Source organism: Ptiloglossa arizonensis, chromosome 11 (genome assembly GCF_051014685.1).
Source record: "Ptiloglossa arizonensis isolate GNS036 chromosome 11, iyPtiAriz1_principal, whole genome shotgun sequence".
NCBI lineage: Eukaryota > Metazoa > Arthropoda > Insecta > Hymenoptera > Colletidae > Ptiloglossa > Ptiloglossa arizonensis.
The window spans coordinates 12,759,813-12,773,832 of NC_135058.1; the positions used below are offsets into that span (position 1 = coordinate 12,759,813).

Consider the following 14,020-nt stretch of genomic DNA (forward strand, 5'->3'; position numbering starts at 1 on the left):
ATATCGACGGGCAAACAGTCGTTCCTGAACCGCGCTGAAAACTGTTTATATTACAATCAATTTAACCGTTGAGTTTAATCGGTTCGCGCGAAGTTGAATCACCCGGTGTCTGGTGAACCGTTGCAAACGACTTCGGTGATTTTCAGACCTCATCGCTTTTACCACCTGTTTCGCGACACGTTCGCGCTACGCATTAGAAATCGATTTATCCGATATTGGCACGGTTCGCGATCGTTCGATCGAGCCTCGAACCCGGATACTTTCGAACGTTTATCGTTAACACCTCGAGTATCCGCGATTTTTAACCAGCGGGGAAAATCGGTCGTGGAAAGAATTGCGAAACGAACGATCTGTTTCGTAACCGTGCTGATAATTTTACTTTGGGATCTACGGAGAAGGAACGTATGAAATTTTTTATGGAAAAATACGGTAGAGGATCACTCGATAGTTTCCATTATCGAAGGAAAAATTTTGTTCGGAACGCGAGCGAGGGAGTGTGTCCAAACTGGTGAATAGATTTTAACGAAACTTTGTATTTAAGTTTTATATCGCGACAGTGTTATCGCTCGTAGTTCATTCGTATTTGAAAAATAATACGCGCGGTAAACAAATTCAAATCGTTGGTATTCAGTCCGACTGGTATTATCGTCCGTATTCAAAGTTGTGATAATTTAACGTATCGATAAAAATGAAACACTATGTTATTTAAATTCAGATTACAAGTTAGAATGAATCGAATAAACGTCAAGAGTAAATCACCGTTCGTTTTTCTTTATCCGTCATCTGTTAGTATAATAGAATTTCTGTTTACATTTGGTTCTCGCTTATGCATTCTCGAGGTACTTCGCGTTCGACGTCATTCGACGTATTGTCCTCCGTTCGTATCGTTTGCAAAGAAACATTAGTCACGCATCGGAGTGACTTTGATCGCATTTTTTCTCTCCGCGATATTTGTGTCTCGCGCACTGGCGCAACTTTTCTCTTGGACTGTTCTTCGTGTCTTGAAAAATGTTAGACGCTTTCAAGGTGCTCGCGAGGAATGATAAATACTCTCTCTACCGGGTGTTTCGAGTTTCAACGAACAAATTTCGGGATCGTTCGATATTCGTGGGAGAATTTTTCTTTTTTAAACTTCCATGTATTCTTTGGAATGGTAACAACGCAACTGTTACAATTTTCTTTTTTTTAACTCCCATAATTATCACGAACCTCTTTCTAAACTTCCACATATATTCCTTGCAACGACGACGACCAAATAATTACGAATCTCTTTCTAAACTTCCACATATATTCCTTGCAACGACGACAACCCTAACTATTACAAATCTCTCTCTAAACCTCCACGTATATTCCTTGCAACGACCAAATTGTTACGTCTGTTTGTCAAACTCCCGTACATTCGTCGCAACGTTGACAATAGTTACGACAGTGTTTCAAAAAGTTCACCTCGACCGGTAGGTTGTACCATTCGGTCGTAAAACGACTACTCACTCGGTGAGGAGAGAGTGCCGAGGTGAGGTGGCAGACCAGCGTACGGAAGCGTGGTCAAGTAATTCCGCGGCATCGGTAGCCCCGGCGGGAAGAGTTTCGGCGCGGTCGCGGCCAACGGTTGCTCCTGTTGCCCGCTGCTTCCGGCCCCGGTCGAGTGCGAGTCGCTTCCGGGCGAGGAGGAGGACGCCGTGGCCCCCGAGGAGGAGGACTTCGGCTTGGTGAGGTTCAACGGGGCGTCGAGGTCCTGGAGAGGGGGCGCTGTCGGCGCCACTGCCGAGGAGATCGGCGTCGGTGACGCTTCCTTCTCCATCTGCGTGGTCATCTGCGCCAGATGCGCCGTCGCCCAGCTCGGGCCTTCTCGATGGCTGCTGATCATCTGTAACATTCGTTTCGACGCACCACGTGTAGTTTTCGCAGCGACCGTCTCTATCCCCCTACCCCCATCCACGATCGTTATTTTCGAGCGGCCGTGAATTACGTCTCGCGACAAATCGCCACCGCGAGGGAGATCGCGCTATCAAAACCGTACCGACCCGGGGAATTACACGTTCATCATAGTTATTTTTGGGGACGCGCTTTTATCGAGATTATGTCCGCTGCGGGTTGCCGTTTCTAGGTTAGGTTAGCAACGGACGACGAATCTCGGCTTTTTACAACGTAATCGAGCGTTTCTCTCTGCGTCACCGTATTGGATCCGTTCAACGGGGATTCACCCACGGTGGTTCGTTGCGCGATGTTTTCTGCCGAGAGGGTTGCGCAAATTTTAGCGATTACCCATTGTACAGAATTGTGTACATTTTTTCGGGTTGTTCGGAAAGTCGTTTCGTTTTTTTTTTTTTTTTTTTGTCAAAATGAAATTCTTTAGAGTGGAAACATCGTACTCCATATTTTCCGTTCATCTTCGCCAAAAAATCACTTCTTTCTTCGTGGAATAATTTCGTGGAGAAATTCTCAATTTTACAATTTTATTACTTTTCATTTCACCGCAATTTTATTTCTCCCTCTCGTTGGTACCCGTTCGCGCGATTCTAGAACTCATCGAAGTTCACCGATCCCAAGGATCGTGGATATCGTAATTGCGGTGGTTTACGTACGTTAGCGATCGAATTGATATGTTTGTTGGTGGTGGCCGTCGACGTAGCCGGCGGTGGCGGCATAGGCGATTGCACGGCTACCCCTCTGAGCTGTTCGAGAAACGGCAGGAACATCAAGGATTGCGGCCCCGACATGCTCAGCTGGCTCTTTGTCATCTGAGCCTGCAGTTCCTGGATGTTGTGCTGCATGATGTGCTCTTGCTGCCGCTTCAAGTGCTCCGTTTGCAGCCGCTGTATCTCGATTTGCTTCTGCGAGTCAACGGTCATGTGCGCAGGATACGTCTGGAAAATCACCAACGAGCAATTAGAAACGATTGTCCTCTCTGTCCTTTTTAACCTCGCGACACCGTTTCGAACATACTTCAGCTCGGTTTTGTCGAACGATTCGAAAGCAAAACTAACGCGATCGTTGATCACAGCTATGGTAACGATTCTCAAATATTGTCTCGGGTTGTTCGAAAAGTCATTTCGTTCTCCAAAATGGAGAATATAGAATTTAGTAAAATGTATAATTTAGTTTTGTACACTCTGAAAAAATCGTGTTTCATTTTTACCGAAAAAAAGAAATGACTCTCCTAACGACCCAATACTTTTCTCTGGAAGAAACATTATACCACGATATCTCGAATAATTCATTCCGCAAGGTTGTACAATAAAGTACGACAGTAACTGTTTTAAAAGTGTTCGAAAAATAAATTTGAAAACGCGACACGGTAAAATACGATAGAAATAGAAAGTATCACCGAGAAGTCTCGCGAGATTATTATATACAGCAACTATTCTAAAAACGATGGAAAGTAAAAATTCGGTGGAGAAACTTTAAATAGGTTTTTAGCAGGGAGAGGTCAGCGTTGAACTTTTTCTAATTCCAGTACTGTATTCGAAACTTGTTCCAAATACGTACAACAGAGAGAGATAACCTTCGAATCGGTTTCTCCCGTAATTGTCGGGTCGTTTCCTAATAAATAAATTGTATCGTCGCGCGGAAACCAAAAATTCATCCGGTTAAGAATCCCGTAGTTCCTTTTAACCCGAAACATTTGATCCTTTTTCGCGACGAACTCGTTTTCACCGATCAACCTCGAGCGTCTTATTTCTTCTCGCGATTGCTTCTCGTTCCCCTCCCCACCTCCCCTCTCCCAACCCCATCTTCCATTTAATTGAGATATAAAATCACGCTCGTCGGGGACTCATCCGCCATCGGAATTTTATTATATTATTTACCGCCGCGAACGAAGTTAACCCCTTAAGACGCTGAATACACGCAACGAACGAGGCTCGGTGTAATTACTGTTTACTTTCCGACAAAATAATAGTAATAAATAGAGTTTCATGAATACCGAGACCCCGAGAACCTGTTTCCAAGCAATGGCTTCCAAGAAAGTGTAATAAAAGGTGAATGAGCGCCGATATTAACTTTAATTGCCGGTTTTAGCGCGTCGAACGGAAGCACGTTCCAACGGGGAAAGTGAGACGCAAAAACAAATGTAATTGCTATAAAGTGATAACGCGACCGAGAAAGAACTCGCGTCGCCTTTAAAGCGCGTCTTAAATCACTCGACGAGCGGTGCGAATAATTATACCGCGTGGTGTTCATCGTTTCCATCGGTACGTTGGTATACGATGTCACCGATACGATTCGGTATCGACGAAAGTGGTTTCAACGCGTTTCGTTGGAACTGGTGTTCCACGATTCGTTGAACGCCGATGGAAAAATCTTCGTTCTCGAAAAACGTGTCCCGATCCCGCTTATGCAACACAGATAGTGCGGAACGACTCGCGTTTACCCACAGTTATGAAAATTCCACCGCGTTAATTTCCTTGTTAGCGATGTACCCACGCTCCTCCGACGCTAATCGTTCGAACGGGTACAAAGAATTGGAATAAAATCTGACAAGGTGCTCCGATCATTTGCATTCAATGCGAACCAACAGGTATTGTGCATCCTGATCAGCCACGGTGTTTACGAATCTCTGTACAAATTAGTTTGTTACGTAATCGAGAGCTAGATCGAACGAGATATCAATCGAGCTTCGTACGAGTCTTTCGGATCGAATTTCGAAACGTATCTATCGGGTGTACGAATTAATTCTCGGCCTTTGAAATCGATCGAAGGTTCGTTTATAAATAATTGAATTCCACTTCGATCTTTCAAATAATCTCCGTCAGTTTCTGTGCATTTCTTTTCTTTCCAATGCAAATGCGAAAAGTCTAGTGTTTAATGCGTCGTTTCTTGGAGACCATTGTGTTTATTATTAGTTTTTAAGGTTACGTCGATTACGGAGTTGGGTTTTATCGGTTCGAAGTTCCTCTTGTATCCTCATTTTAATGTCCCGCGCGATCGAGAAGAAGTTTAGTTTAAATAAAAGTACCGTAGGTTAATCAATTTAGGGATCGGGAATCAATTTATACGCCCGGTATAATTTTAACGGGATTATCGCGCGAAGAAATAAGAATTAAACTTTACAGACTGGAATTTATTTATCATCGGAGCCGAATTTTCAGCGACACGATGAAGAGATATTTGCGCAACACGTATCTTAGAGACAGTTCTCTTTCGCACACCTGATCGAGTATCTCCTCGATTGTAGCCGCGTGTCACTCGTGGTCCGGGATGCCAGATTCTAGCGCACAATTTCCGGCACAAGTATTTCTATGCACTTAACTTATTGCCATCGAACAATGGAGGTACACGGTTACCGTGCTGTAAACTCAACAGGGAAGAACGAGAAGAAAGGACGGTAAATATAAATTCGTGGTTAGTTTAACGAGGTTAGACTTTATAGCAGCACTTTAGCCGCACCTTGTCTCTTGGACCTTTTGTTTCATTTTTCTCGCGTATCTAATTTTGTTTTCCACCTATTCCTATTTCCTATAATATATTTATATGTAAATGGCGGTAAAAGTCGAACAGGAGTGAATCTAGGTGAAAAAACCGGTGGAAATCTAGAGTGACATCTTCTCGTGCACAGTTTTATTTACGAATAAATCGATATTATATATTCGTAGAGTACACGTACGATCGTACGCTACGTCCCTTACGCTAATGTACGTGGAATGTCACTGTGCTATTCGAAGTGTTCCGATTTCTTACTTTAGATACCAAAGGACGAACACTGAAATAAAATTACTTCGAATCGGACACAATGAGAAACCGGGCCATCGTTACAATTTATAAACTCAATTGTGTCTTCTAAATGTGTAGCGTCGATTTGAAATTAAAACTCCGTACGTAAAGTATCGCTTTACTTACTTAAACTCTCTCTCTCTTTCGACTAGTACCATATCGGTTCGGTACCACCATGTGTACAATAAAACACGATACTCGTCTCAACGGTCATCTTTCGTCGCTAAAAGTACCGAACGAACCGCTTAATTATCATTCTCTCCCGAATTAATTTCTCCCAACAACTCCCATCGGTCGTGTATCCACCGAAATCACTCTGTCCCCCGACAACCTTAAAAAAGATCCATCCGGTAACAAACAACGAGAAAAAGCCTAAGGGACGACTTCCACACGATTCTTGGCGTTCCATCGTGTCGTCTCGAGATTGTTCGTCGATCTCGCGATCGTTTTCCAAAGTCGTGGACGTTCCCGGACAATTACGATGTCAAGGTGTGCAGGCTGACCCCTTGGAGGGAAAATTGGGACGCGGATACACGCCCCTCCTGGCAGAAGGGTGGCGTCGTCGGATGCCGTGGATTCCAGGAATTTCTTTTCCAGCTAGACGTCCATTAGTTACGGGCCGTGGTAGCCGCTATTAATTCAAGGGGACGGGTTTTCAACGCGCCCCGACGCCCGTGGATAGCGTAACAATTCAACATGGCTAATATCATTGTACTTTCCTACGACCTGGCCGCGGTCCAGATACGCTCGAAGTTTAAAGTCTATTTTAGACGATAAGGAAGACGTTTATTCATCCAGCCTGGCCACCGGCTGCAAACGTCACGCACACGCACGATATTCGACGCGCGCGTGTAACCCTCTCCGCCTCGACTCGGGGGCCTTTCCGCGCGCGCGATTATTAATCCCCGATGCTCGATGGTAGATCGCGACGCATGATTTACGATCCCCTCGCTGCACTGGCCGCGCGGTTTCCTCTAATAACGGGTACCCCGGTGAAAAGGGAACGAGAGACCTCGATGCTAGTCGCCCCTTCCGTTGTGTGAATGGTAACGCGTGATTTTCTTTTCATTCTTTTTCTTTCTTTCGTTCTTTCTCTTGTTTTTTCTTCTTCTTTTTTTTTTGCGTTTCTCGTGGAAGAGATAGCTTCCCGTTCACGCGCAACGCGAGACGGCGTATAGACCCCTGAAAGACAGTTTCCAGATGTCGTCGCTCTACCGCGCGTCTTCACCCTCCGAGCAGGAAATTTCGAACAATAGCTACGAGACGCTGTGTATTTTTGGAATATCAATTTTTTAAATTTAGTTGTATGGGGAAATGAGACATCTAGGACCCTGATCAGAGGGGTAATTCTTTGTTGAGTCGAAAGCTTCCGAAGATAATATTAAGGATTCTCTTGGATTGGAAAAGTTAGGTAATTTTGTCAATCATTTGTGTAATGGAAATGGTTATTAAATTGGGCGTGCTTGTATAATTTTTGAATTATTATTCTGTAATGCATTTGATTGTGTGGTGACCCACTTGAAAATGTGGGTTTGTATTTTAAAACGATCTTTGTTCGTTTGTATTTTTTTACCTCTTCATCGTTGTACCGTTTACAAAATCTCTAACACGATACCAATCTAGTAACATCCGAAAATGTTTACGTAGAAAAGTTTACGTACCACGGTTGAAAATGTTACACAATCGACGATTGAAAACGCTAAATCGTTATTTACCCGCGAAGATCCTTTGAAAAGAAGTAGCTGGAAAAGTTACTTTTCGAACGGTTCTGTCCAATGAAAAACACTATTTTCGATATACACGGTCTCGTCGCCGGTGTTTACCGAACATCGCACAGGCGAGCGTTTCAAAACAAACAGCGCAAATTCGCAAATTAATTACGCTAAATATATCGAATATCGCGCGCAAACTATAAGCGATTCTCGTTTACAATACTCGCGGGAAATCAACGGTAACAAATAGCGAGTAAATTAACGACAAGTCCCCGGGGCGTATTAACAAGGTGTTCGTTACTTACGAAAACGAAAAAACTCCGGTGTCGCGCGTATTAAACGCGACGAAAACGAATGAAATAAAATACTCCCAACCTCGTTCCGATATACGTGTAAAACGTTCCAGCTGCGTCGCGCCTTTTCCCGCTCGAACGAGCCTCGACATTCCGAGCGATACGCTTTTCAGCGAGAGAGAGAAAAGATTTAAAAAAAAAGTAAAAGAATCCACGCGTGTCTGGATAATAAAACGAAAATAATCGATATCCTTCGAATCAAACGGCATTGTCCCGTGGACATTTTCTCCCCCCCGTTGGTTACGTTCGGCAACGCGCTAAGCGATACTCGGTATCGGATAAACTCGCACATTAAGGAGCGACTCTGTATGGAAATGTACTCGTTAGCGTTAATTATTCTCGTCGGTTCTAATTGCCGCGATCTCGGTCGTTGCGCGCGTCGTAAAAAAAAAAAAGAGAAAAAAACGAAAGATTACGATAACTTTGTAAAGATAGCGAAGAGAACCAGGTAATTAATTGTTTCTTTTTTTTTTTCCCCCCTCCTCCGTTTCGAATCATTTTTTTTCCCTCCTTCCATCGATCGCTGTCATTTTCATCGGTGTTTCTCCCGGTTGGTGCGCGCGCTCGCATAGGTACGTACGTACGATCGCGCGTAAATACTCGTACTGGGCGAGAGAAGCTGGTTCCACGTTCGTTCGACGAGGAGGACATTTTTATCGGACGGTCGGTCGTCGTCGGGGGAAGAATGGCGGCGCGCGTTCATTAACAGAATCGTGGTCGGTGGTGTGGTCGGGCACCGTGCCTCGAGAAACGCGAACAACGTCTCCGTGGACAATAAACGGGACCGGGTGACTGTTTCGGGAACCCATTCTAACGTTGCGCGCTATAATAATAATCGTCGAATGGGGGGAGGGTTGGCCGGGAGGGTGTGGTGGGGTGTGAGAGCCAATGGAACTTCATTATTCATTTGCAAAGTTCAGTTATGCCGATGATACGTATCCATGACAGCTATACACCGCCCACAGTGGCTAAATATAAACAGGCGGGCTGCCAGCAAGTTCCATTCACATTCACATCCACACGCGACGCCGCGGTTCAGTAAGTGAGAGCATAAGAATATGAGGAGCCCCGTTCTGAATATGCATCCGCGCATTGACGCCAACTGCACCGCCTAAACTTAGCCACGCAATTACCGAAACATACCTACCCCCATAATCGCTCTTCTGCCGGTTATCTCTGTCCCTGTTGCGATAGAAAGCGAACACCGGTGCCCATCGGAGCGAGGGAGAGGATAACGGGGCATCGAACGCGGGGATCGCGATAGATTTCTCGCGATCGAGGAACGCGTCGATCGGTATACGATCCGATCGGTGACCGTGTAACGGTTTCAACAGTTTTTCCCGAATTATTTTTCGACAGCTTCGATCGCGCGGTTTCGACCGACCGAACGAACAGTTTTTATCGATTCGTGTAATCGGTTTTTCGTTGGTTAAATTCGATACGGTTTCGAGAGAAGTCGAAAGTAATGTTCACTGGCACGTGCCACGCGAGAGGAACAAACTTCCGACCATCGACCAACGTATTCTCGGTAGAGTCGACCAAACGGAATTCAGAAAGAGGATGTATCTCTACAGTTTGCACAATTGTCCTGCGACGAGTTTTTATTTTTTGATATCGTTATTTACGTTGAATCTTCGCGCAATCTTACAAAATTCAAGATAATTTCAACAACCATCTAAAGAGTCACGCGTTCGAAATATTAAAAATTGAGAGAGTGGTGAACGCTGTCACTTGTTTCTCAACAATCCTAGAACGTTTATCCAGATACTGACACGACTGTACTCGTATCGAACGCATTAGAATACACATAAAAGTAACTATAGAAACATATTCCTTTAAAACGATCAATCTTTTCGATATTATCCGATACAGAAGCTTCGATTACTTTAAAGAAAGCATCGCGAACCCCTGTGAAACAATTCGAGGAATATTTTCCAAGAAGACGTGCAGTATCTCTCCCCCGGTGAAACCGGACGTACACCTCGAGCGGTTTATAAAATAATTCTCGAAACGTTTCACGGTGGGAACGCGTGCGCGCGACACATGGGCGCGTCCTCTTAGACGGCGAATTCAAAAGTAAACCGCGAAGAAAATCGAGCTTAATAACTCGTCCGGCGGTCTTTTGTCGCGAGCGGGTAGCTGGGTAACGAAAGACGAAGGCTAAAGGCCACGGAAATTTGAATCTAGATTTAGAATCGGAGCCACTGGAGTGCAAGGGGACATGCAGGGATGACGTAGATCCACCGGAAGTGGTTCATACTTCACGTGCGTTATAAAGACTGTCACTGTGGCACTGTCTAAAATTACGACGACGGCCGAACCAACAGTGGCTTTAATACAAGCAGGCACCGGGGCGACGTTCGCGATCACGTAGGGCGACGTTCACCGTGAACGTCGATCCCTCTCGATCCTTCCTGGAGAGAAAAATTCAAACACGGATCGATCCAACGTACACGAAATACACTCTCTTTCTTTCTTTCACTCTCTCTCTCTCTCTCTCTCTCTCTCGCACCCACCCACCCACCGTGTCCATTCCCGTGAAATATGCAGACCGAGACAACGAGGAGAGAAACGACAAAGAGAGCGCTCGCCTGCACTCTTAATGGAATTTTAAAAGAGTGAAGCCCCGGAATTCGACGACGCGCAGGGGTGGCCGCAGGGATACATAAATTATGGACCGCTTTGAACGGGATTCGCTACCGTGCCGGCCGCTGCAATGAAACTTGTGAATGCGGAATCTAGGGCAACCGGAAGCGGTATTTTCGTGGCGCGGCTTTTCCTCCGCGAAGAAGAGCGGATCGTCGCCGTTATTGCCAGGAAGGTCCACCGTCCATCGAGCCTGATATTCCGTTACCCTCGTTGGACGGAAACGAGCGGTGAAAATCGAGCCGTGGCTTCGAAACGTTTCGATTTTGCCTCAGCGAGATCCCGACCGTTCTTACAAAATGGACGACGGTATTTTTAAGGTATTTTTCTTATTCTTTTATTATCGTACGATGGCGAGTAGATCGCGGTGCGGTATATTTATCGTTAGGGTTCCTCTTCGATTGAACCGTGCTCGTAGCTTCTCCGTTCGGAGAATTTTTTTGGAAAACGAACGAAAGGTATTTTTAAGGTATTTTTCTTATTCTTTTATTATCGTACGGTGGCGAGTAGATCGCCCTGGTATATTTATCGTTAGCGTTTCTCTTCGGTGGCGTAATTGGGAATGTTTCGGGGTCTGCTCGGTAAACATGGAGGGGTGCTGCGGGAAGAATGTATCGAGTAATATTGGGAAGAATTAAATTGTATTTGTAGCTTTTCGATTCGGGGAATTTTTGGAAAATGAAGGATGATTTTTTATGGTATTTTGTTATTGTATTCTTAAGTTGTAGGAACGAATCTATCGCAGTGGTATATTTATTATTATTATTTCTCTTTAGAGACGAAATGGAGTAATTTTGAAGAATTTTAGGGGGAATTTCCTTTGTAAATTTCATGTAATATTGGGAAAAAATGTTATTTTTAATTTAAGAACGAGTAAATTTAACCAACGAAAATTGCAAAAACGCCTTTCTTTCGTTAGAAAGTCAAGTCAGTTCCACCCTTGCGTAACAAAGGTACTCCATTAGCATTATCAATCTATATTTTAGTACAGTAACCCACTTATCCTCCTTACGAATGAACATTCCCTGTGTTTGCACCTCACTCTTTGTAGGTTACAAAAATATGGTAAACAAAGAACGTAGTTGGTCCGTCGTCGAGATACTCGGTTGAAAATCGCTACAAATGAACATTCCCCGTAGTTTGTGGCTGACTCTTTGTACGTAAGAGAAATATGTTAAACAAAGAACTCGTTTAACCGTAAACGATGCGAATACGGTTCGGCATAGGAGCGATTCCCCTTAGTCCTCGTTCCGAGAAACGCTGGAAAGGAATGCGCTGACGGGCGGCTGTGGCGCTCAGCGCCGCGTCAAAAGCTATACGTTTGGTATCGACGTCGCGGAATCCATAATCATAGATCACAGAAAACGTAGCTCGCGTACAAACGTGCCCGGGATTACGTTGCAACGGAGGATATTTTCGGGCGGCTTTATTGGCCGGTGTTTATTATCTATTCCGACGCCTCTAATCCTTTTGATATTCCCCATCGGCGGATAAACAAATTGCACGATCGCCGCTGTGCTAGAACCACCGCGCAGTTTCTCGAAAGCGGTAATATTAATAATTCCCTTTGCACGGGCCGGCTATCGACTACAATATTATCCGAATGAACGACCGCCACTATTCATACGGCGTACACACCGCCTTCGAGGGATCTCTCCGTCACAAAGACGACTTTGTTTCGTTTGCATCCCGCGTCGACGCTTACGACCGATTGTGACACGATGCTTCGCCAACAGTTTCTCGACGATACCGAGATTCCACGATCGACCGACCGTCTTCGAGAGAAGACCGCGTTCACGAGACGCCAGAGAATTTTATCTCGAGGACCAACCTTCGGGGGAAACTTACTAGGTTATTTGCGGCGATATCGGTAACATTATTATTTCATTGGATGCAGAGTAACGGTAACGTTGATTCTTATTACGAATTAACAATACTGTCATCCATTCGATGGAATTTCGTATCAAGAATTCGACGATTCGATCGAACACGTCAATGGAGACGGTTGCATCAGCCTCGCGGATAGTTCACGGTGCAACAGTTGCATCCCTGAACGAGGGACGCTAAGTTTTTAATTACTCCGTACGAAAAAGTATCTTATCTCGATATCAATATTATTTGTACAAATCGCGGCGAACGTAACATTATTTTTGGAAATAATTTTTCGATCTTTTCTCGTCGTTGTTAAATTGTTTCTTAACGAGTTCTCAACGTTTCGAGTAATCTTGCGTAACCAAGATCGGTGATCGATAAGAATGAAAAATTTCTTACTCTTTCGCGGATTGTTTCTCAATTTTGTTCTTCCAGGGAACGAGTCACGAATTATTCTTGACTTTTGTTTCAAATCGGAATAATTCGTTTGGTAAAATTCGTCGCGTTCTCGATGAGAGCGAGAAGAAGTTAACTACCGGACTAACTTCGTCGTACCACTACCGATCGACGTTAACTGCCCTCGGTGACGCGATTTGCAGCTCGAGGTAGCTATCAAGCGGTGCTAAAGAATTTTCAATTTCGAGTCTCACAAACCCGTGAAGAAGGTCTACTTGTCCCGAGCGTTCTCGTTCCAGACTCGGCGCGAATAATGCCCCAGGAGTAACAAGCGGATCTCTCGTCGCTCTAATGGGAAATTGCGTTGGTCTCCTCTCGAACGGGGGCGTCGGGACTAAATGAGCCAGCGTAGCACGAAATAATATTTACGCTTCCGGAAATTTACCGGCGCCTCTGCAGCGCGGAATCCATAATTCATCGCGAGTGCGCGAGCGTATCAATGGGACCGTAGAATCTCCTTCGACGAGGCGTGATTTTCCGCGTTTCGGGGATCTAACAAACACGCCGGGACACGTAAACATTTATTGCAATTATATCCCATAAAATCTGGCGCAAAGTGGATAGTTCTCGGGAAGATTTAATCTCGTAACGCGTAGACCTGGCCCGAAACTACAGATATTTCACGGTTAGAAGAGACGGAATGGGGTACGCTCGACGTGTAAATATTTATTGCAACCGTATCCCACAAAATCTGGCGGAAAGTGGATAGTTTTCGGGAAGATTTCATTTCGTAACGCGCGGAGTAGCTGAAAGTAGAGTTATTTCTTGGTTGTAAGAGACCGGAACGATGTGTGCTCGACGTGTAAATATTCTATCGCAATTACGTCCCACGAAATGTGGCACCGAGTGGGTAGTTCTCGCGAAGATGTAATTTTTTTACGCGTGGAGTGGCTAGAAGTGCATCGGTTTTCGGTGCTCGTGTACGCTCTGAAAAAATTGTGCGTTAAAACTTAAGAAACTCCCCACAGAAACTTTTCTTTTCATTTTTAGCGCCTCTATAAGCTCAGAAAAAATGGTGCCTCGAAACTCGAGAAATCCCCCCAGAAACGAACCGAGAAATGAAAATATACGAAAAAAATCCTCCTTCTCTTTTTGTTCGAATTTTGAACGGTTCGGTATCAGCGAGGTTAGGGGTCCGCGCCAAGGTCTGGGGCACGGCGCACGGATGAATCAGGATTCGGTGATGCGCGATTTCGATGACGCAAGATTTGGAGAAGCTCGAGTGCGGGGGGAGACGATTCGGCTGGTAGAGAAGTACGTGTCCCGAGG

General features: G+C 44.9%; 1 protein-coding gene across 1 annotated transcript in view; it reads right to left on the bottom strand.

The window, feature by feature from the left end:
* The window catches only part of Sox102f (transcription factor Sox102F), a 120,943-nt gene that overhangs the window by 6,471 nt on the left and 100,452 nt on the right, over positions 1 to 14,020 (bottom strand). The window contains exons 4-5 of the mRNA XM_076322978.1: positions 2,586 to 2,867; positions 1,492 to 1,867 (exon numbers count right to left, since the gene is read on the bottom strand). Coding sequence (XP_076179093.1) covers positions 1,492 to 1,867; positions 2,586 to 2,867 — 658 coding nt within the window. The remainder of the gene's footprint in view (positions 1 to 1,491; positions 1,868 to 2,585; positions 2,868 to 14,020) is intronic.